General features: G+C 42.1%; 2 protein-coding genes and 1 pseudogene across 3 annotated transcripts in view; all 3 read right to left on the bottom strand.

Annotated features, from left to right (window-relative positions):
- The window catches only part of KIFBP (kinesin family binding protein), a 31,311-nt gene extending 26,933 nt beyond the window's left edge, over positions 1-4,378 (bottom strand). For both annotated transcript variants that reach the window (XM_033208689.1, XM_033208690.1), the window contains exon 1: positions 3,840-4,378. In XM_033208689.1, coding sequence (XP_033064580.1) covers positions 3,840-4,265 — 426 coding nt within the window. In that variant the 5' untranslated portion in view covers positions 4,266-4,378. The remainder of the gene's footprint in view (positions 1-3,839) is intronic.
- Positions 545-1,796, bottom strand: LOC117082134 (annotated as a pseudogene).
- A 3,153-nt stretch (positions 4,379-7,531) lies between the features above and the next one.
- DDX21 (DExD-box helicase 21) overlaps positions 7,532-23,069 on the bottom strand; it is a 31,877-nt gene continuing 16,339 nt past the window's right edge. Inside the window, exons 9-15 of the mRNA XM_033208459.1 lie at positions 21,415-21,576; positions 19,198-19,317; positions 18,121-18,194; positions 14,922-15,081; positions 13,606-13,740; positions 10,998-11,042; positions 7,532-10,037 (exon numbers count right to left, since the gene is read on the bottom strand). Coding sequence (XP_033064350.1) covers positions 9,768-10,037; positions 10,998-11,042; positions 13,606-13,740; positions 14,922-15,081; positions 18,121-18,194; positions 19,198-19,317; positions 21,415-21,576 — 966 coding nt within the window. The 3' untranslated portion in view covers positions 7,532-9,767. The remainder of the gene's footprint in view (positions 10,038-10,997; positions 11,043-13,605; positions 13,741-14,921; positions 15,082-18,120; positions 18,195-19,197; positions 19,318-21,414; positions 21,577-23,069) is intronic.

The following is a 23,069-nucleotide window of genomic DNA, read 5'->3' as shown; positions in this document are numbered from 1 at the left end:
AATACTGTTGCAATAGATTGTTCTTCTTGAGGTAGTCTGAAGTCTTGAAACAGAAAAAACTTACCTATTTTTCTACACCGCCACTGAGGGGTATTATAAAAGGCCTACAACCAAAATCCCCATCCCTTTGATTCTCAAGCTATTAGAATTTTTTCCCTCATATCAAACAAATGAGAAACACACATAAAAAGATGAAAAGTCATGCAAAAAATTTAAAAAGGCCAGGCATGGTGGCTCATACCGGTAATCCCAACACTTTGGGAGTCTGGGGTGGACAGATTGCCTGAGCTCAGGAGTTCGAGACCAGCTCGAGCAACATGGTGAAACACCGTCTCTCTAAAAATACAAAAATTAGCCGGGCATGGTGGCATGCACCTGTGGTCCCAGCTATTTGGGAGGCTGAGGTGGAAGGATCGCTTAAGCCAGGAAGGTGGAAGTTGCAGTGAGCTGTGAAGGTGCCACTGCTATGTAGCCTGGGTAACAGAGAAAGATTCTGTCTCAAAAATAAAAATAAAAAACAAGCAAAAAAAAAAAAAACCCACATAAAAAAGAAACTGTATCATCATACAAACAGTCTAAACTTTGCCTGAGACAAAAAAAGTTTATTTGGTTTACCCAAGGCACAGGCATGTTATAAATAAAGTACTCAAGAAATTAACAGCTTACAAAAATACTGAAAAAATTTTAGCGGGGAGCATAAAACTAAAATCAACTCATTCTCTGTCAAAGAGTTCTTCCAAAATGCCAAGTCTACGAGAAGGGATATATGGCAAACCATCTGCATGGGGCTGTCTCCCACATGAGACCACTCTCAGGCCCACAGCCTTTACCCTTTTGCTCAGGTGCACTTCAGAAGTGCAGGGATATTGAATGCCTGCTGCAGGTAGACCAAGGAGCCTTGACAGATGTCGGTTAGCTTTTTGTGCTGCAGGTGATGACCTCCAGCACTTGCTGCCAACGCCTTAGCTTTGTCAAGTGCTTCTGGACCAGTGCATGTCTCTCCAATGTTACTCATTTCTTAGTTTGGAGACATCCTCATTGATAACTTGCTCTGGTTTCTGGACAGATAATTGCAATCTTTTTTGTAGGAAAAAAACATTCTGTCTGTCTTGCAATGTCCAGAAACTTGTATATACACCGATCAACACCAGTTTCAATTTCTTCCTGATTGGTGCCATTGACATAGTCCTGACTTACCGGAGAGGCTAAGCAAGTCTGCAAAGATGACTCCATATCGTCCACCAAAGTATTGTTAGAAGGTCTCAGAGCCCCTGGAGCTGCTGGTAAGTAAGGGAAGCCTGGTCCCAGAGCCCTGGTGGTGGTCGGGGCTCTGATGGCTGCCCAAAGAACATACTGCCTAGCGAAGCAGCCATGCCTGGAATAATTTTTTATATTATAATAATTTTTTTTCTTATTTTTAGTAGCGACTAAAAATAGGTGTCACTATGTGCCCAGGCTTGTCTTGAACTCCTAAGCTCGAGTGATCATCTCATCCCAGCCTCCCAAGGTGCTAGGATTACAAGTGTGAGCCACCATACCTGGCCTTTTCTACATAATTCTAAACATGGCTTACAGTCTTCTCCCTCCCTCTTCATACTGTCAATTTTTTAAAATATAAATTATTATTTTTAATAATTATGTACTGTTCTTCTGTTTGGATGTAATGGAATTTAATCATATTCCTACTGACATTTATATTGTTTTCCTTTTCTTCGTTTTTTGAGACAGGGTCTCACTCTGTTGCACAGGCTGGAGTGCAGTGGCATGATCTTGGCTCACTGCAGCCTTGACCTCCTGGGCTCAAGCAATCCTCCTGCCTCAGCCCTGCAGTTTTTTTTCTTTAATAATCAACACTGGCTGGGTGTGGTGATTCGTGCCTGTAATCCCAGCACTTTGGGAAGCCAAGGAGGGTGGATCATGAGGTCAGGAGATCAAGACCATCCTGCCTAACACAGTGAAACCCCATTTCTACAAAAAATACAAACAATTAGCCGGGCATGGTGGCACGCACCTGTAGTCCCAGCTACTCAGGAGGCTGAGGCAGGAGAATCGCTTGAACCCGAGAGGCGGAGGCTGCAGTGAGCCGAGATTGCACCACTGCACTCCAGCCTGGGAGACAGCGAGACTCTGTCTCCAAAAAAAAAAAAATCAACACTGCTTTGATGAACATCCATATTCACCTGTCCTAATATTATTTTAACTTTTTGAAGTATTTTTCTTTTTTTCACCCTTTCTTTTCACAGGTGTTGACCAATATTACTTTAGAATATTGATGTGGATTTTGTTGTTGTTGCTGAGAAAAGGTCTTGCTCTGTCACCCAGGCTGGAGTTGCAGTGGCATGATCACAGCTCCTCCAGGGGCTCAAGTGATCCTCCCAGCTCAGCCTAGCCTCCCCAGTAGCTAGGGCTACAGGTGTGTACCACCATGCCTGGCTAGTTTTGTGCGGTTTTCTTTTGCTTTTTTTTTTTTTTTTTAGAGACAGAGTCTCACTTTGTTGCCCAGGCTGGTCTTAAACTCCTGACCTCATGCCATCCTCCCACTTTGGCCTCCCGAAATGCTGGGATTACAGATGGGAGCCACTGTGCCCTGCCCAGATTTATTTAATAAACCAAGTACCATATAAATGGTATATACAAAAAGTATTATAAGAATTCAAAGGTAAGAAGGAGAGATCAGTTTGGCTCAAAATGGTCCCAAGAAAGTTATTAATACTAAAGGAAGTGATTCTTGAGATAGGTTTTCAAGAATGGGAAAGAATTCCCTAAGATGCAAACAAATGAATTTGGTAAGAAAGGAAGCTGAAGATTTTGGACACTTTATTTTGAATTAAGAATGTATTCCGGCCGGGCGCGGTGGCTCAAGCCTGTAATCCCAGCACTTTGGAGCTGAGACGGGCGGATCACGAGGTCAGGAGATCGAGACCATCCTGGCGAACACGGTGAACCCCGTCTCTACTAAAAATACAAAAACTAGCCGGGCGAGGCGGCGGGCGCCTGTAGTCCCGCTACTCGGGAGGCTGAGGCAGGAGAATGGCGTAAACCCGGGAGGCGGAGCTTGCAGTGAGCTGAGATCCGGCCACTGCACTCCAGTCCGGGCGACAGAGCGAGACTCCGCCTCGAAAAAAAAAAAAAAAAAAAAAAAAAAAAAAAAAAAGAATGTATTCCGAGCCAGGCACAGCGGCTCAGGCCTGTAATCCCAGCACTTTGGGAAGCCGAGTCAGAAGGATCACTTGAGTCCAGGAGTTCAAGACCAGCCTGGGCAATATAGTGAGACTCCCATCTCTACAGAAAATTTAAAAAATTACCAAGAATGGTGGCGTGTGCCTGTAGTCCCAGCTACTATGAAGGCTGAGGCATGAGGATTGCTTGAGCCCAAGAGGTGGAAGCTGTAATGAGCTATGATGGTGCCACTTAACTCCAACCTGGGCGACACAGTAAGAACCCCATCTCCAAGAAAAAGACAAAACCAAAACCAAAAAAGAATGTACTCAGGTCACTGTCATTTCCTTGAGACGTTAAGATTTAAATTACTTTGGATTTTCTCAACAGAATGAACAGGAGTTGGACGGGTGGAGAGGAAAGCGCATGACGATGTAGGAGTGGGCGACGAGGGTGGACAGGGAGTTTGGGGACGACTGTAGGAGATCTAGTTACAAGGCAATATGTCCTTAAGACTGGCTTTTTTGAAGACCACAGATGCTCTCTGGGAATCAGTCCAGAGCTTCAAAAACGCGGGGACGAACTGCGCCTTAGAACTTCTGCCCTTGGCCTTGGCAAGGGCTCCTCCCCATCCCTCGCCATTCGTCGACAGAGGCCGGCCTGGCCGGGCTCGCTCTCACCTGCGCCTGGATGTAGAGGGAGATGCAGTCTTGCGAGAGCCGGTACCGGCGCAGCAGCCGCAGGCATTTCACCAGGTGCTCCTCCCCCGCCGACAGCTCCTCCGTGTCGATGTGGTTCACCCCGAGGTGGAACTCGATGACCGCCAGCCTCACCGCCCGCTGGGCCACGGGCCCCTCGGGCTCCACCACCTCAGCCGGCAGCCCCAGGGCGTGGTCACCAGCACCCGGGCCGTCCTCAGCCTCAGGCCGCTCATCCTCGTCCTCAGGCGCGGGGCCGAGCAGCGCCTTGACCTCTTCCAGCAGCGCCCGGGCGCTGTATTTGGACTTGTACGGTTCCTTCTCCGGATTTTTTTGCAGTTCCACCCGCGACAGGGTCAGCGCCGCCTGGAATTTCTCGCAGACCTCTGCCCACGGAACGTTCGCCATAGCTGCCTCTACCGCCTGGCTTTCCTCAATGTTTGCAGTCGGGACTCCCGCCTTCCTTCTGCTTTGCGACACTTTACTTACGGCTCTCGACACTTTGCGGCCGCTATGGAACGAGAACCAATAAAACCCGTCCGGAGAACCGCAATACGCTCGGCAGTGGCCAATGGGAAGACGTAGCAATCACCACAGCAACCATTCTCATGGAAATGAAGTTGTCAATGAGGGTGTTCCCGCCTCCTTCCCCGCCCCCTGCAGCGGAGAGTTTATCTCTAGATTGACCCTGTGAGGATGGATTTATATAAATGTTTAATATCAGCTTACTTTAACGAAGCATGGCGAAATATTTTTTTACAAACATAGCTAGCTAACTCTACTCGCGTTGATATGAACTGAAAGGCAAAAACCTTTAGACATTAAGTGTATATACCCCAGCCTGTCACTGGATAAAACTTTCTTTTTTAAAAAAGGACAGGCGTGGCGGCTCACATCTGTAATCCTAACATTTTGGGATGCCAGTAACATTTTGGGATGCCCACTGGAGTGGGCAACATAGCAAGACCCATCTCTACAATTTTTTAAAAAAATTAGCCGGGTGTGGTGGCGCGCGACTGTAGTCCCAGCTACGACGGAGGGTGAGGTGGAAGGATCGCTTGAGTCCAAGAGGTGGAAGTTACAGTGAGCAAGACTGCCTCAGAAAAAAAGAAAACACGAGCATTAGAACAAATACCTAATGCATGCGGGGCATAAAACCTAGATGACATGTTGATAGGTGCAGCAAACCACCATGGCACATGTATACCTATGTAACAAACCTGCACGTTCTGCACATATATCCCAGAATTTAAAGTAAAATAAAAGGAAAAAAAAGATTGAAATGTAGCCGAGAGCTGATTATTATCAACATATAATATCTTGATCGAGAGCCATAAATACACAAAACACTCAGTGATAGACAAATACTTTAACGTCAACCCTGAAATACAGGTGGTAGCAATCTGTACAACTGCCCAACGTAACAAGAGCTAAGTCCCACAGCTGTGAAAGCCACCTCATGCCTTTTACCTTCCTAAGTTATCAAGTCAAATGGGGAGGGGTGATATAAGATTTTAACTATTACGCACCAGCTGTGTAAAGTGCTCTGAGACATACAAAGGAGCATTGATTTTGGAAGTTCATATACATGATTTGAACCTCAGATTGACCTGCTTTCTTAATTGACAAGTTAACTTTTTTAAGCTTCAGGTTTCCCACAGTAAAATCTGAATGATACTACTACTTACCTCTACAGAATTATTCTGAAGAATAAATAAAATTAAACGTCTATCCTTTAAGTGTTAATGCTCCTAAAAATTCCTTCCTAAACCTTATCCCTGGGAGATCTCATCCATTTCCAGGTCTATCATTACATGTGCTGCTCACTCCCACTTTGTCTCCAGGCCAGATGGCTCTCCAGAGTTCCAGACTGGAATATCCAACATCCAGCTAGAACAATCACACCTGAATGTTTCAATAGCTGCTGTGTATCAGTATGTTCAAGTCTAAATGTATGATCTTCCTCTTCACATGCCCCTTCCTTCCCATACCAAATTTGCCACATTTGCAATTCTACATGTCAGTGAATGGCACCACCATCCACCAGGCTGATTTCCTGCACTTCTTGTTTTTTTTTTTTTTGTAGAGATGGGGTCTTGCTTTGTTGCCCAGGCTGGTGTGCATTGGCGTGGTCTCAGCTCACTGCAACCTCAACCTCCTGAGTAGTTGGGATTACAGGTGTGCACCACCACACCTGGTTAATTTTTGTATTTTCGGTAGAGATGGTGGGACTATGTTGGCCATACTGGTCTCGAACTCCTGACCTGAAGTAATCTGCCTGCCTTGGCCTCCCAAAGTGCTGATTACAGGTGTGAGCCACTGCACCAGGCCTTTTCTGTCATTAAACCTAAAACCAAATAGTACTGCTTAGTCCACCTACTAAAGAGCTCTGTGTACATCTTTTTATCTCCATTAGTTTAGGCCATCATCTGATTACTTCTAACAGGCAGTCCTGTTGCCAGTTTGGCCTCCTATCAATGCATTTCCCAGTACATTTAAAATGATTTGGGCTGGGCGCGGTGGCTCACACCTGTAATTCTAGCACTTTGGGAGGCCGAGGCCATGGGACTGATTGAGCCCAGGAGTTCAAGACCAGCCCGGGCAACAGAGACCCTGCCTCAAAAAGAAAAAATTTGTTCACTTGTTCATTATTGAGTGTCTGTTATTTGCCAGGCACTATTGTAGGTGCTGGAAATTCAGCAGTAAAAAATGGACAAAAATTCACCAGCCTGGGCAATATAGTGAGATCCCCAGCTCTACAAAAAACATTTTTAAAGAAATATTGGCCAGGTGTGGCGGCACATGCCTATAGTCTTAGCTCTGTGGGAGACTGAAGTAAGAGGATTATTGGAGCCCAGGAGTTCAAGGCTGCAATGAGCTATGATCATGCCACTGCACTCCATCCTAGGTAACAGATAGAGACCTTATCTCAAAAAAAGACAAAAATCCATGCCCTGGTATAGGGAAAACACTAAACATATTAAATACATAAACCATAATGCAATGACTAGAGATCCATCTCATGACAGGTAATTAGAAGAGGCCAGGCATGGTGGCTCGCACTATAATCCCAGCACTTTGGGAGGCCAAGGAAGGATGACTGCGTGAGGCCAGGGGTTCACGACCAGCCTGGTCAACAGAATGAGACTCCACCTCTATAAAAAATTTAAATATTATCCAGGTTTGGTGGTACCTACCTGTAGTCTCAGCTACTTGGGAGGCTGAGAGGGAGAGTAACTTGAGCCCAGGAGTTCAAAGCTGCAGTTCTACCTTTAGTAAACGTATCCTAAGGTGACAGACAAGTATGCAAACAAGTATATGAAGATATTAACTTTAGGGTTGTTTATAATGGTGAAAAATTAGAAATAACCAACATGGCCATCAAGTACTGGTTAAATGTGTAGTGGCATATCTATACAAGATAACATGTAGTCATCAAAAATGTCCACGTAGGCCTGTACAAAATTGTGCACAACATGTTGAGGGGGGAAAGCAATTCAGAAAATCAAATGATTCCAATTTTATAAAAGAATATGTGGAAGATTGCTCACTAAAATATTAGATAAGGGTGACTGGTTTTTTTTTTTCTCTTTAGATTTTTATATCTAGCTTTTATTATTTTTATAATAAATATTTCAAGCTATTTCCATTTTAGAAAACAAAAGCCACCAAAATCAAGTATTACTATCTTTATTATGGTATAGCGTAGTATTTTATACATTAGCTCATTTTATAGTAAAAACATTTATGTACAACTGTAGAGAAACTGCTGCACAGATAGCTCCAACTTAAATTAGAAAATATTTTCTCTGTAGAAAATAGTAAAAATTGTAACATTTACCAAGCTAACCCAACAAGTTCATTTAAACCAAAAAGTAGCTAAATACATTATATATTTATAAATACAGGTTGAATTCTGGGATCCAGGAGAAACTTTAGTTTCACTTATTGAAATAGCCATGTTTTAAGTTATGTGAAGTGAAATTTCTATTAATCTTCCCTCTTACTCTTAATTTATGCCGGATTATTTTTCTTTATGCTAAATCCATAATCCACAACAAGGTTTTAGCTGTTCTTTTCTAAAGGACAGGTACCATATCCTTTTAATCTGCTTGATAAGGTACCCATGCCTATCCAAATAATGAAAAGGTTCAGTTGTTATTAAAGCATGCCTAGTATTTGGGCAAAATCAGAATCTAATAAATTACACTGTCACCTAATACCCATGGCTTGATGGTAAGTCATGAGGAACAAGGGTAAAGTGATAAAACTGGCAAGTGGATCAACGAATAAAAGCCAAGAGAATTCTGAGACCAGAGGGCAAGAAATATCTAGTCAGGATTCAAGGACAGAACTGAAGTTCAAATAGAAAAAGGATGTTGCCTCAAGGATCAGGAGCTGAGCTGGCTATCAGAGCCCCTAGTACATGGTGATCAAATAAGGGGCAATTAGAGATAAAGACTGGATTCAGCAAGAGAAATCAGGACCTAGAAAGATTCTAGGTGTTCACAATAATTAAATGAAAACCAGACAGATCACGCGGCTTTAAATTTCCTAGCATAGTAGTTCCAGGATTCTCAGTACAGAAATAATCTCTGGAAATTAAGGCAAGAAGATAATGCCACTCTTAAGCTCCTGTGCTATGTAGAATGTTTCCCAGAGAAATAGTATCTGAGAAATCAGGCAGAGTTATCTGGCCAGGGGTTACATCAAGTTCTTCAGTTCCCTTAAAACAACTTAATCACATACAGTTTTTCTTAAAAGGAAGCCTCCAAGCAGCTAAAACAAACTTTCAACAGAGATTCAGTTTAACAAACAGACCCTATACTGTAGCTTTAGAAACTAGGCCACTGACTACCTAAAAACCCCAGCTTGTCCACTTGAAGTTAACCTCTAGAAACATTAGTGATCTGTGAAGTTTTCACCATTAAAACAATGCTTTATCATGCAAATCATACTTGTTCTCTTTGCTCTCCAGTTATGAATTTGTTACATTTTTGCATCTGATTATTTCCAGTGGTTTGGTTTTTTTTTTTTTTACATACTCTTTGGCAATGCTAATCTGCAACCCCCTACTCCCTTAAATCCTGTGGGTAAATAATGTTCATCTTCCAATAGGAAGAAGTGGAGTACATTATCATTTTAAGCACCATTTATCCAGCCTACTTATAAATAAAGCTATGGAGCCACCTTATACATTTGAAATTCCTTAAAGACCCTGGCTTTCTATTAAAATGTACTTTTATATATACTATCTGTGAAGAATTCACTAAAGCATGAATCACCTTACAATGAGAAGCTAAAAATGTATCAAAATGAACATAAGTATAGGTAATCTATATCAAACGTACTACATCTTCCAAGTCTAGCGCATACACTGGTATAAACTGTATTACAATCCAGATTAGTTTGAAATCTTGTTTCAAAACATTGCTCAGTATTAAGTCTCAGTAGACAAACAATAGGACCACATGAGAAACTGTTCGGCAGGTGGCTGAGGAAATCTTCCAAAGGTTCAAAGTGGTCCTCCAGAGACTGTTATACTCCCTTAGGTATTTACTTCAGGGAAGGACACTATTAAGGGACACTTTTGAGCATAAAGACAGGTGAACTCACAAAGTATAGGCAGATACACATTTGATTTTATCTTCTAATCTACAGATAATCCATTAGAATAAAAATGTAATGAATTCATACACCTTTCAAAAGGAAAAACTGAAGAAGTAGCAATAAAGTTATAAATTATAATGATCAAATGAAATAATTTAAATGAAGCTTGTCTGTGTCTGAAAGACACAGGGACTTGGCAAGTGGTCAAAAGGAGGCACAATGTGCTTTTAACTTTGTAAGAAAAATAATGTTCAGTTCTATATTGCCAAACATTCTCTTTTTGCTATATAAATCTTCTAATTATTGACCAAATGCTTTACTGAAACTCCGCTTCTGGCCTTTGTTTTGGGATCTGTTACTTTTGTTGCCACCTCCTGATCGCTGTCCTCTCGGGCCTCTACTGCCTTCCCGCTGTCCTCTGAATCTTCTGTTTCCATCCCGCTGTCCCCTGAAGCCTCGACTGCCTTCCCGCTGACCCCTGAAGCCTCCATATCCTTCCCGTGGTCCTTCCAGCTCTGGTTGCTCTGTGGCCACAGAGAGCTGCCAGCGTCGTGAATCATGCCATTTCTCCTGTGAGAGAACGTTTTGTTTTCATGTGCTTTAATTACTATTCAATTTTTAAAAAGCATGAGAAAAACAAAATTTTTCCATTTTTTCAAAGAAAAGGTGGTAACATAAGTGCTTAACAAGTCACTGGTCAAAAATAACACTGGCCAACCATCATGGTCCAAAAGCCAGTGTCACTAAAGTGTGGGAAAATATAGTTTTATTATGAGAAATAGCCCTCATCACTACTTCATTTATTAAGTTATTAAACCATTTATTCAACTCAATTGCTACAGGGTATCTACAGCCAAAGGTAATAAATATATTAAGCACACATTTCTCACAGTACTGAATAAAGATGTAACAATTTTAAATGTCTATGAACACCTGTAGGCTGGATGTGGTGGCTCATGCCTGTAATCCCAGCACTTTGGGAGGTGGGTGGATCACCTGAGGTCAGGAGTTCGAGACCAGCCTGGCCAATATGGCGAAACTCCCATCTCTAGTAAAAATACAAAAAATTAGTTGGGGGTGATGGTGGCCCTATGATCCCAGCTACTTGGGAAGCTGAGGCAAGAGAATCGCTTGAACCCGGGAGGCAGAGGTTGCAGTGAACCAAGATTGCACCACTTCACTCCAGCCTGGGCGACAGAGCAAGACTCTGAAAACACACACACACATGTGCGCACACACACACACACACACACACATACAAAACCTCTATAACATATGTAAGTGTTAAAGGGCGGGAAGAGCTGGATATCGTTCACAACTTTGTATAAAGGAATTATAGAAACCAGGTGGGTTCAACTACAAAAATATCAGAAATAAAAAGCTAGGGGGGAATATTCCAAAATTTAATTATCAATTATCTCTTACTAAAGGAACCAGAACTATTGTTTCCCAATCTATTATTCTCTATTTTCATAATTAACATTCTACAATTTAGGTACATTAACTTTAAAATCTAAGAGAAAAGAATACCTGTATTTCTGTTACTGATGCGGTAGGTACATCAAAGCAAACACCCTAGAAATCAAAGCAAATGGAAGTTAATCCAACCCACGTACAATAAAAATATTCCCTTTAAAAGACCACGTATTCTGTGAAAAAGAGAAAACAAAAAACATAAAGCAAAAAAACCACCAGGTATAATTTTAGATGAACTTTAGACCAAAGCTAATACATTACAGCTGGCAAAAGTACACTGCAGAAAGACAAGGAATATTGAAAAAAAAAAACTCCAAACGATTTAGAACTTTCTAACTATAGACAGAGTCTTAGCTATTACACCGTGCTAACCCTCTAGTGGCTATTAGCTACATTTTATTGCTGAGCAAACAGGCTTGGAAAGGTTAACTGACTAGTCTAAGGCCCCACAGCTATTAAATGGAGAAAGTATTTAAAATCTGGTCTGTATGGCTCTAAAACCTGTAGTTAAACTATATACTGCCTTCCATCAGAAAAGCAATGCCAGCTATTCAGAATGACCTAACTAAAAGCAGAAAAACAAGTGATCTTCTATTGTTAATTGTCTAGTTTTTCTTAATTCAGCCTTCTGTAAGAGTATGAAAAAAATAATACAGGACACCATCTTTTTTTTTTTCCTCTTAAGACAGGGTCTTTCTCTACTGCCTAGGCTGTAGTACTGTGGTGCAATTAACAACTTACTGTAACTTTGAATTCCTACAGGTGCATGCCACTACACCTGGCCTTTTTTTTTTTTTTTTTTTTGGTAGAGACAGGGTGTCACTATGCTGCCCAGGCCAGTCTCAAGAATTATCTTCCCAGCTCAGCTTCCCAAAATACTGAGATTACAGGTGTGAGCCATGGCACCTAGCCAGAACATCATCTTTAATATTAAGTGCCATCCTCTCCAATCGAGGAAATCATCTAAAAATATAGTCAAATTATGTGTTAACTAATACAGGCACTCCTCTCCCTGCTGTCTTCAACTGCAATATTTTATAAGGAACACCCCTTTCACCCCAAAATTTACCCAATCATAACATAGGTATCATCACCTACTGGTGGATTTTGCCATTCATGGTAATCTTCACTTACATATTTACGAAGTAGGGTATAATCCCCGGCATTCACTGGGGATAGAGGTAACTAGAAAACAGTTTTTGCCTTTGAGTGTTCTTGAGGCTCTCCGTAAGCAAACACAGCAAGGTAAAAGTTTACCTGCATAACCGTGTGTCCTAAAGACTTTGAAGTACAGATAAACATGCCCCTAACATTGCTTGGTAAGATTTAAGGCTAAGCAAATTCATAAAAGCTACTTTGGAGGAAACGATTTATATATGTACAACATTTTTTTTTTTTTTTTTTTGAGACGGAGTTTCACTCTTGTTGCCCAGGCTGGAGTGCAATGGCGCAATCTCGGCTCACTGCAACTTCTGCCTCCTGGGTTTTCAAGTGATTCTCCTGCCTCAGCCTCGCAAGTAGCTGGGATTACAGGAATGCGCCATCATCCTTGGCTAATTTTGTATTTTTAGCAGAGACAGTATTTCTCCATGTTGGTCAGGTTGGTCTAAAACTCCGGACCTCAGGTGATCCGCCCACCTTGGCCTCCCAAAGTGCTGAGATTACAAGTATGAGCCACCGCGCCCGGCCAAAAGATTACTATAAATAGTAGGTTCAGCAGGCACTGAGGATGAGATAAACATGGTGTAGTGGGCACTGCTGGAGTAAATGGTGTTGGTAGAAATGAAGCTGTAAGGCTAGCAGAGGCCAAGACATGAAGGATCTTACCCTCCTATGAAAGGCTTGAGACTTTATCCCACAAGTTTTGTGGAGTTTTGTGGAGATAAACAACATGGCTAGACATGCAATAAGCTGAAGATAAACCTAATTGGTTCACTAGGCCAGTAGACACCTGGAAACCTGAGATCTTTTAGGGGCTTCGCCAAGTCAAAATTATTTTCATAATAATGCTCCCCTTTCCACACCCATTCTCTCAAGGGTGCAGCGGAGTTTCCTAGACACTATATGACGTGATAAAATCATTGCTCTGATGGCTAATGGAACATGATATTGTGTTTTAGAGTTCCAGTTTTAATTTCTAATACAGTAAGTATCAATAGATATAACCCATATAAACTAAAGCTTTCGGGGGCCCCTAACATTTGCTAAAGGGATTGTGAAACCAAAATGTTTGAGGATCCTTGCGATAAGTCTATGGCATTAACCAAGAGAAGTCCTCAGAAGAAAGAACAACAGGTTTAGGAGGCAAAATTTTTCATTTTTAATTTGAATTCAAGATTCTGAATAAGTCCAGTGCTAGAATAGGATTGCGAAGAAAAAAAAGATTCTGAAAAAGTTACTTTAAATAAGCTATTTAGGTGGAGATGTCAGGGAAGCAGCTGGATCCAGTCTGGCACTGTGAGGAGAACGGTTCAGGCTGGAGATAGAGGTACAGTAGTTATCAGTGGCAGAGTGGCAACTGAGGATCACAGATGAGATGACCCAGGGAAGATGAGAGAGTGAAGAGATGCAGCATTTCCACAGAAGAGGAAGAACCCACACCACTTTATGTTTTCCTGCCCACATAAAGCCCCATCAAGGTTATAAGAGACCCCAGCCTTACCAGTTTTCCTTTGAGAAAAACCATTCCCTTCACTTTGGAATCAATCTCCTCGCCCAGCTGCTCTTTAAGTTCTTTCCAAGCATAACTAATATTTGGCATTTCAATTGAGCACTGCAAGATCATGGTCACAAAACCCTTACAGAAGAAAGGGGAATAAAATTAAAGTGCTGAAAATAAACCTAAACTGGTAAATACTTGCTTTTGTGATTCTAAATAATATTTCTTGAAAAGTTATTCCTAAAAACATACACCTCACACAAACGATTAGTACAAACAGTCTCTGGTTTTACTTGGGGAACTCTGAGTAAGACTGAATGTCAATATCTTGGTTGTGGTATTATAGTTTTCCAAAATTTTATATTTTTACAAAATACATTTGCCATTTAGGGAAGCTGGGTAGAGTATACAAAGGATCTCTCTGTATTATTTCTTACAACTACATGTAAAGCTACAATTATCTCAATAAAAATTTGAATTTACAGGAAAAGTATACACCTTCTAAAGTTTCTAGGTATGCTGCCTAAATGTATTATATGCATTTATGCATATATATGTTTGGGCTACTTTAGGATTAAAACGATTAAAAATCACATACCACAAAATTCACCATTTGAAAGTATACAATCCAGTGTTTTTTATTTTAGTATATTGGTATATTAGTATATTTAGTATATTGGTAAGATCTGCAACCATTCAGCACTATGTAAAATTTCAGCCATGTCATAATCCACCCAAAAGAATCCTCTGTCCATTACTAGCCACTGCCATTCCTCCCTCCACACAGCCACTGGGGACCACTCATATTTTCTGCCTCTATGGATTTGCATGTGTGTGTATATATGTATGTGTGTGTTTAAACACGGGAATTATTGGTTCTATTCTTTTTTGAGACAGAGTCTCACTCTGTCACCCAGGCTGGAGTGCAGTGGCACCACCGTGGATCCTTGCAGCCTCAACCTCCTGGGCTCAAGTGATCCTCCCTCCTCCCGTCCCAGCCTCGCAGGTAGCTGGGACCACAGCATGCCACCACACCCAGCTAATTTTTTATTTTTATTTTTTTGTAGAGACAGAGTATCACTAGGTTGCCCAGGGTGATCTCAAACTTGTAGGTTCAAGCCATCCTCCCGCCTGTGCCTCCCAAAGGGCTGAGATTACAGGTATGAGCCACCATGTCCAGCCAGAAATTGTAAAATACAATTAATGCTTTACTACCTTCATGAGAAAGTGAAAACAACTGGGAAGTTTAAATGAAACCCTTTCACATCCTGTTCATACCCCAAATTATGAAGCTTCAGGAATGTGCTGCAGAACCTTACCACATTTGAGTTGATCAAGGAGCGCTGGTCTACGGACGTGGCACCTGAAATGTGGGCCAGTGCTGCTGCCAGAGCTTCCACAGCCCCCTTCTCCTCTATCAGCTTCTCAGCTGATTGCTTGAAGTGACTAATGGCAGTGGGAGGCACGGAATCCAAAAGCCTGTTGTTTGAGAGTGTGTTAGGAAAAAGGATACTAGAAGTGAACAGATTTCATTTCTAAGACATCTCAAGATAAATAAATAACTTTGCAAATCTTTCACATGTGTAACACATTTATTTTGATGCAGTGTATAATAATCATATTTCTATAGTAATACATCCATTCCTTTGACTGTATGTAATTCTAATTTACCACCTACCGCACCATTTTATCCTAAGGACATAATAAAACAAGAAGTTCAACACGGTGTTACTTATGATATACAAAAAGTATAAACAATTTTAAAATGTGCATCATCTGGACTGCTTATATAAGCTACAAAACAGATATAATAAAATGTTATACTACCATTAGATGTGATGATGAATAATGTCAAGAGTTTTTTTTTTTTTTTTTTTTTTTTGAGGCGGAGTCTCGCTCTGTCACCCAGGCTGGAGTGCAGTGGCCGGATCTCAGCTCACTGCAAGCTCCGCCTCCCGGATTTACGCCATTCTCCTGCCTCAGCCTCCAGAGTAGCTGGGACTACAGGCGCCCGCCACCTCGCCCGGCTAGTTTTTGTATTTTTAGTAGAGACGGGGTTTCACCGTGTTAGCCAGGATGGTCTCGATCTGCTGACCTCGTGATCCACCCGTCTCAGCCTCCCAAAGTGCTGGGATTACAGGCTTGAGCCACCGCGCCCGGCCCGTCAAGAGTTTTTATACAAGAAGCATGTGTTACTTTTAGGATCAGAAAATACCTATTTCCATTCTGAAGTTGAAAAAAAAAAACTGGGTGTGGTGGCACATGCCTGTAGTCCCAACTACTTGGGAGGCTGAGGTGGGAGGATTGCTTGAGGCTGCAGTGAGCTATGACTGTGCCACACACAATCATTTTAAGAAACCCCATCTCTTTTTAAAAAAAGAAAAGAAATAAGAAGCCAGGCATGGTGGCTCATGCCTGTAATCCCAGCACTTTGGGAGGCTGAGGTGGGCGGATCACGAGGTCAGGAGATCGAGACCATCCTGGCTAATACAGTGAAACCCCATCTCTACTAAATAAATACAAAAAATTAGCCGGGCGTGGTGGTGGGCGCCTGTAGTCCCAGCTACCTGGGAGGCTGAGGCAGGAGAATGGCAGGAACCCGGGAGGCAGAGCTTGCAGTGAGCCGAGATCGTGCCACTGCACTCCAGCCTGGGCGACAGAGCCAGACTCCGTCTCAAAAATAAAAAATAAAAAATAATTTAAAAAAAGAAATAAGAAAAAGACCTCCAAAGTCAGTTACAAAAATGATAAGGACGTTTATGGAACTATTTGCACATTTTTAAGGGGGTCACTATTATCTTGGCAATAATAAATGTCCCATTCAAAGTTAAAAAAGATCATCCAGTAAAAGGGTAGAAAGTGACATGCAGCAGCGTCAGGGCTGGCACTCTGGAGGCTGTTTGTTGTATACCACCAGCATCTTTGTCCCATTCTACTTCTTTGCTATCTAACTCCAACTCTCCTTAACTGGCACCCAAGGGAACCGTGTCTGTAGGACACTTAAAAAAAACATGCCATGCTAAAATAAATTTGAAAAATGCAGTTAAAATACACTCTTCTGGGCCAGGCACGGTGGCTCACGCCTGTAATCCCAGCACTTTGGGAGGCCGAGGCAAGTGGATCACGAGGTCAGGAGATCGAGACCATCCTGGCTAACACGGTGAAACCCCATCTCTACTAAAAATACAAAAACTTAGCCGGGAATGGTGGTGGGTGCCTGTAGTCCCAGCTACTCGGGAGGCTGAGGCAGGAGAATGGTGTGAACCCAGGAGGCGGAGCTTGCAGTGAGATGAGATTGCACCATTGCACTCCAGCCTGGGCGACAGAGTGAGACTTCGTCTCAAAAACAACAACAACAACAAAAACACTCATCCTTCCTTTGCTCCCTTCCCTGTCTTCTTTCTTCCTTCGTTCCTTCTTTCTTTTTTTTTTGAGACAGTCTCACTCTGCCACCCAGGGTGGAGTACAGTAGCACAATCACAGCTCACTGCAGCCTCAACCTCCTGGGCTCATGCAATCCACCCATCTCAGCCTCCAGAGTAGCTGGGACTACAGGCATGTGCCATCACATCTAATTTTTATATTTTTTATAGAGATGAGGTTTCACTGTGTTGGTCAGACTGGTCTTGAACTCCTGAGCTCAAGCAATCCACCTACCCCAGCCTCCCAAAGTGCTGGGATTACAGGCATGAGCCACCATGCCTGGCCCAAAACTCTTTCATTTACAAAACTTTCCTGAACTATTAACATGCTGATTGACATCCAGGATTTCCTTTGATCACGGACTCCCTGTGTCTGTTTTTTAAATAAGCATTTACAGTAATTGTGGAAACCACTATAAAAATGATGCCCAAACTGAGTGGTTCTTTAACAGAGAATGTAGGTCACCACCAGGAGGCATCTGGAAAATGGCTTCTGGTTTTTATAATGCCAACCCTACCTACCCTGAGTATGCTGCACAGGGGAATCAGCCACGGATCCTAAACAGCTAAATATCCTTCCATTTGCAGGACAATCCCATAAAAAATAATTCTCTTGCCTCCAATGTCAGCAGCACCTCCATTTGACAAATGGTTAATTAACTCAGTCCTCACCATCTAGACATTTACTATTAATGAAACAATCAACTTTCATCCTACCAGGTGAGGAACTGGGTTAACATAGATTTGGAATGTAATCTGTGGTCTAATCAGCCAGTGGGTGAGAAGCACTTATACTATACCTAACATATTATCCCTTAAAATATCCTAGACAAAGCAAACTTTTAATAGTGGTTTCCTTTGGTAAACAGGATTGGACAGGAATGAATATCACGCCTGTAATCTTAGCACCTTGGGAGGCTGAGGTGGGAGGACTGCTTGAGCCCAGGAGTTTGAGACCAGCCTGGGCAACATAGTGAGACCCTGTCTCAAAAATTAAAAAAATAAATGTTTAAAAAGTCAAATCTTATTACTGTACAAAGACATGCAGTATTTGAACAAACACTAAAACAGACCATAGCAGTAGTAGGGGACATACCTGATGGCATCTTTGCTGGAAGCTTTTATTATTTCTGTTGCAGAAGGAACACCTATTCGTTTGAACTTAATTCCCTACAGGAAAATGAACCACAGTTTAATGTACAATGGCCATCAATTGTTTCCAATAAGATAAAGTAGTTCCCTAATTTTTTAAATATAGGCCAAAATGTATTTATTACCTTAAAAAATGAACTTTCAATTTTCGATTTACAGAAAAGCTACAAAGACAGTTCAGAGAGCTCCAGGTTTCTGCTACTGTTAACATCTTACACTGTTAAGGTATATTTGTTTCAACTAAGAAACCAACATCGCTCAACCATTAACCAAACCCCGGACTTTATTCCATGTCTGTCTTTCCTTCTTTCCTTGTTTTTCGTGACTGAAAGTTTTAAGGAGTGCTGGTCAACAGTTTTGTAGAATGTCCCTCCATTTGAGGTTGTCTGGTATTTTCCTCATGCTCAGGGTTATATACTTGGGGGAGGAATACCCAGCGTGAATGCTCGCCTCACCACCTCTTATCGGGGCACATGCCTATGTGCCTATCGCTGATGACGTGACCCACGATCAGCGGGCCCAGGTAGTGTTTGTTCATCTCTCCACGGTAAAGTCCTCACTCCCCACCTTACTCTATTCTTTGAAAGCAAGTCCCTAAGTGCAGTCCACTCAAGAGGAAGGAGATGAGTTAAGCTCATGAAGGGGCAAGAATCTACACACACTATTCCAATTCTTCTGGAGGAAAAATTAGTCTCTTCTCCCCTTTATCCTTTTGACATGCCCGAATTCATTTGATTTTCAAGCAATTCCTATAGCCCCTCAATCTTAATTATCTCTGGTTCATACTATCATTGCCTGAAAACTGCCTTTCAAACATATGAAAACAAAACCACTGTTTTCATATGCAAAGTTACTTCAGAATGGGCCTTTTATCACAGGACAACATATGTACCTAACAGTAAACTTTCAGTCATTGCCACACACTAGAAATAAAAATATTTTAGAGTGGATAAAAATTGAAGAAACCAAAGACTGACTTTAAACTCAACATTTGCTTAATGAAAGGTAAGAATAGTTGTACCGCTTTTTGCTCCACTTGTACTAATTGATATTCTTCCTTGTGTTGATAAAAGCAGATGCACACCCCCGTCCTTCCAGCTCTGCCAGTCCGCCCGGATCGATGAATGTAGGACTCTACATCCTATTGAAGTAAAATACATAAATAACACTAAACCAAAAAAGAGAGACAAACACCTGAGTAGCCTATGCAGGTCAGTGAACACTAGCAATTGTGGTTATAAGCCTGAGGGCATGAGGGAGAAGGTCCCTTAGCACTTTAATTTAAAAACCTCTGACAATTTTTTTTTTTTTTTTTTGAGACAGAGTCTTGCTCTGTTGCTCAGGCTGGAGTGCAGTGGCGCAATCTCGGCTCACTGCAACCTCCACCTCCCAGATTCAAGCAATTCTCCTGCCTCAGCCTCCTGAGTAGCTGGGATTACAGGCACGCACCACAACACCCGGCTAATTTTTTTTATATTTTTAGTAGAGACAGGGTTTCACCATGTTGGTCAGGCTGGCCTCAAACTCCTGACCTCGTGATCCACCTGCCTCAGCCTCCCAAAGTGTTGTGATCACAGGCATGAGCCACCGCGCCCGGCTGACCTCTGGCAATTTTTAAAGCTTCTAGAACAGTGGTCCCTGTCCTGTAGGCAAATTTACAAAGAGCATTGTCTAAATAGTGCTTGTCCATTAGAGGCACGTATGTAATTCCAATTTTCAAACTTCCAGTAGACACACTGAAAAGATTTCTTTAAGAAGTTTAATGTATTTTAACTCAATATATCAAGTCTTTTTTTTTTCTTTTGAGACAGAGTCTCGCTCTATCACTCAGGCTGGAGTGCAGTGGCATGATCTCGGCTCACTGCAACCTCCGCCTTCTGGATGCAAGTGATTCTGCTGCCTCAGCCTCCCAAGTAGCTGGGACGACAGACACCTGACATCAGGCCTGGCTAGTTTTCATATTTTTAATAGAGACAGAGTTTCACCATGTTGGCCAGGCTGGTCTCGAACTCCTGACCTTAAGTGATCCGTTTGCCTCAGCCTCCCAAAGTGCTAGGATTACAGGCATGAGCCATCACACCAGTCAATATATCCAAGTCTTATCATTTCAGTATACTATCTATACAAACCAGGGTACCAATGCAATATTTTGTATTCTTTCATAAGTCTTCAAAATCCAGACTGCATAATGAAAAGTTATGCAGTATGTATTTTACACTTGCAGTACACAGATCAATTCAGATCACCTACATTTCAAGTGCTCAACACAGCTAGGGGCCACCATATCAAAAAGTCTAAAGGCTCATGAAACAATGTTTATACCACACACTTATGGGACTTTCTTTTTTTTTTTTTTTTTTGAGATGGAGTTTTGCTCTGTAGTCCAGGCTGGGGTGCAGTGGCGCAATCTTGGCTCACTGCAAGCTCCGCCTCCTGGGTTCACGCCATTCTCCTGCCTCAGCCTCCTGAGTAGCTGGGACTACAGGCACCTGCCACCGCGCCCAGCTAATTTTTTGTATTTTTAGCAGAGATAGGATTTCATGGTGTTAGCCAGGATGGTCTCGATATTCTGACCTTGTGATCCACCTGCCTCGGCCTCCCAAAGTACTGGGATTACAGGCGTGAGCCACCGTGCCCGGCAGGACTTCCTTTTTAAGAACTGGTGAATTCATAGTCTTCAGTTATTTTTTCCCCATTGTTGTAATAGCCTTTAACCATGGGGGATTTGCCAATTTGGGTGAGATTCTGGGGTCTTCATGTTGGAATTGATTGGAATACCTTTAGAACAACCTTTATTTACATGAAAATTATCCACATCAAGTAAACTATGCTTCAGGATCCTCCTTGAGAGGTTCCTATAACTCACAAACCTAAGCATCTCTAACCACAGATGTTAATTACAGGCCCTTTCTCTCCCCTGTCCTCTAGACTCATGCATTTATCTATCTTACTTACCCCTATCCCATCTAAGTCCTTCCACCCATCTTCAAGGTTTGGCTCAAAAATCACACTATATCCCAAAGTCACCTTTTGAACCTCTGTCTGCTGATTGCACTTCTATTCAAGTGTCAGTTCTGAGGGGGATGTCTTATAACAGGTTCATTCTCAAAATCACCCTTAGCATCCCAGCACTCAAAAGATAGCTATATACTAATTATTATGAAAGTAAACAGTACAATTTCCCATTTGTTTTAATACCCAAAAGAAACAAAATAAAATCTAAGCATAAAGTACATACCTTTGGTGGAGAGCTTTGTATAACCAAATCAACTTCAGGGATGTCTAACCCACGTGCAGCAACATTGGTTGCCACCAGAACTCCAAAACTACCATTTCTAAAACCTTTCAGGGTGATTTCCCTTTGCTTCTGTGGAATGTCTCCATGCAATGACTGGGCATCCTGCCAATAAATAAACGGATGTAAGAACACCAGCTCCAACAATACAAGTACTTTTTCTCATCATCAATTAGGCCTGTAAAAGACATTCATATTTTGGTGATATGCCTGTTGAAAACATTACAAAGGGGAAAATGTGTCTTGAATGGATAAGCCTCAATATTATTTCAAGATCCTCAGTCATCAATTCCAACTGTATCCAACTTTACTTATTGAAGTTGAGAATATGACAGAAGGGTGATCAAACCTATTTTGTCAGTGTAACTTTAGGTCTGACCCACCCTTTCCTCATTTGTACAGTGAGATGCCATGATAGATTAAGTGAGCTCTAACATGTACACTCTGATTATCAGAAAGAAGTGAGGCCAGGTGCAGTGGCTCATGCACTTGGGGAGGCCCAAACAGGCAGACTGCTTGAGACTGGGGTTTGCAACCAGCCTGGGCAATATGGCAAGACTCAGTCTCTACTAGAAATAAAAAAATAAAATAAAATAAAGTTAGTGGAGGGTGGGTAGGAGAGCATAAGGTAGAACAGCTAATAAATGCTGGGCTTAATACCTAGGTTATGGGATGATCTGTGCAGCAAGCCATCTTTGCTTATGTCTACCTATGTAACAAACCTGCATATCCTCACGTGTACCCCTGAACCTAAAAGTTGAAGATAAAAAAAAAAGTCTTCCCAATTAGATAGTAGTGACTGTGGCACAACCTCATGATTATGCTAAAAGCCACTTAACTGTACATTTTAAAATGGTAATATGTGGCACATGAATTATATCAACAATAAAACACCATCCAGAAAAAAAAGTCAGGTATGGTGGTGCATGCTACCTGGAGGTTGAGGCTACAGTGAGCTGAGATCACGCCGGTGCACTTCACTTCAGCCTGGGCAAAGGAAGTGAGAACTTGTCTCCAAAAAAAAAAAAAAATTGGCCAGGCGCAGTGGCTCAGCTCATGCCTATAATCCCAGCATTTTGAGCAGCCAAGGCAGGTGGATCACTTGAGGTCAGACCAACCTGGCCAACCTGGTGAAACCCCATCTCTGCTAAAAATACAAGAACTAGCCAGGTGCGCTGGCACGTGCCTGTAATCCCAGCTACTCAGGAGGCTGAGGCAGGAGAATCGCTTGAACCCAGGAGGCGGAGGTTTCAGTGAGCCAAGATCGTACCATTGCAGTCCAGCCTGGGCAAAGAAGTGAGACTCCATCTCAAAAAAAAAAAAAAAGAAAAAAAAAATTAACCAGGCGTGGTGGTGCCCACCTGTAAGCCCAGCTACTCGGGAGGCTGAAGTGGGAGAATCACTTGAACTCAGGGAGGCAGAGAGCCCAGATCACACCACTGAACTCCAGCCTGGGTAACACAGTGAGACTCTGCCTCAATTTAAAAAAAAAAAAAAGTAGCTTCCTCTCATTTCTAAGCTAAAAGAAACTAAACTAGTATTCACTGAATGAATGAAAATTAGACCAAGAGCAAATATGCCCAAGGTGAAGATTTGTT

The sequence above is a fragment of the Trachypithecus francoisi genome, unplaced genomic scaffold, assembly GCF_009764315.1.
Source record: "Trachypithecus francoisi isolate TF-2019V2 unplaced genomic scaffold, Tfra_2.0 Lachesis_group9, whole genome shotgun sequence".
In the NCBI taxonomy this organism is placed as follows: domain Eukaryota; kingdom Metazoa; phylum Chordata; class Mammalia; order Primates; family Cercopithecidae; genus Trachypithecus; species Trachypithecus francoisi.
Note: the sequence above shows the minus strand (reverse complement) of the source record. Positions and strands in the feature narration are given on the sequence as shown.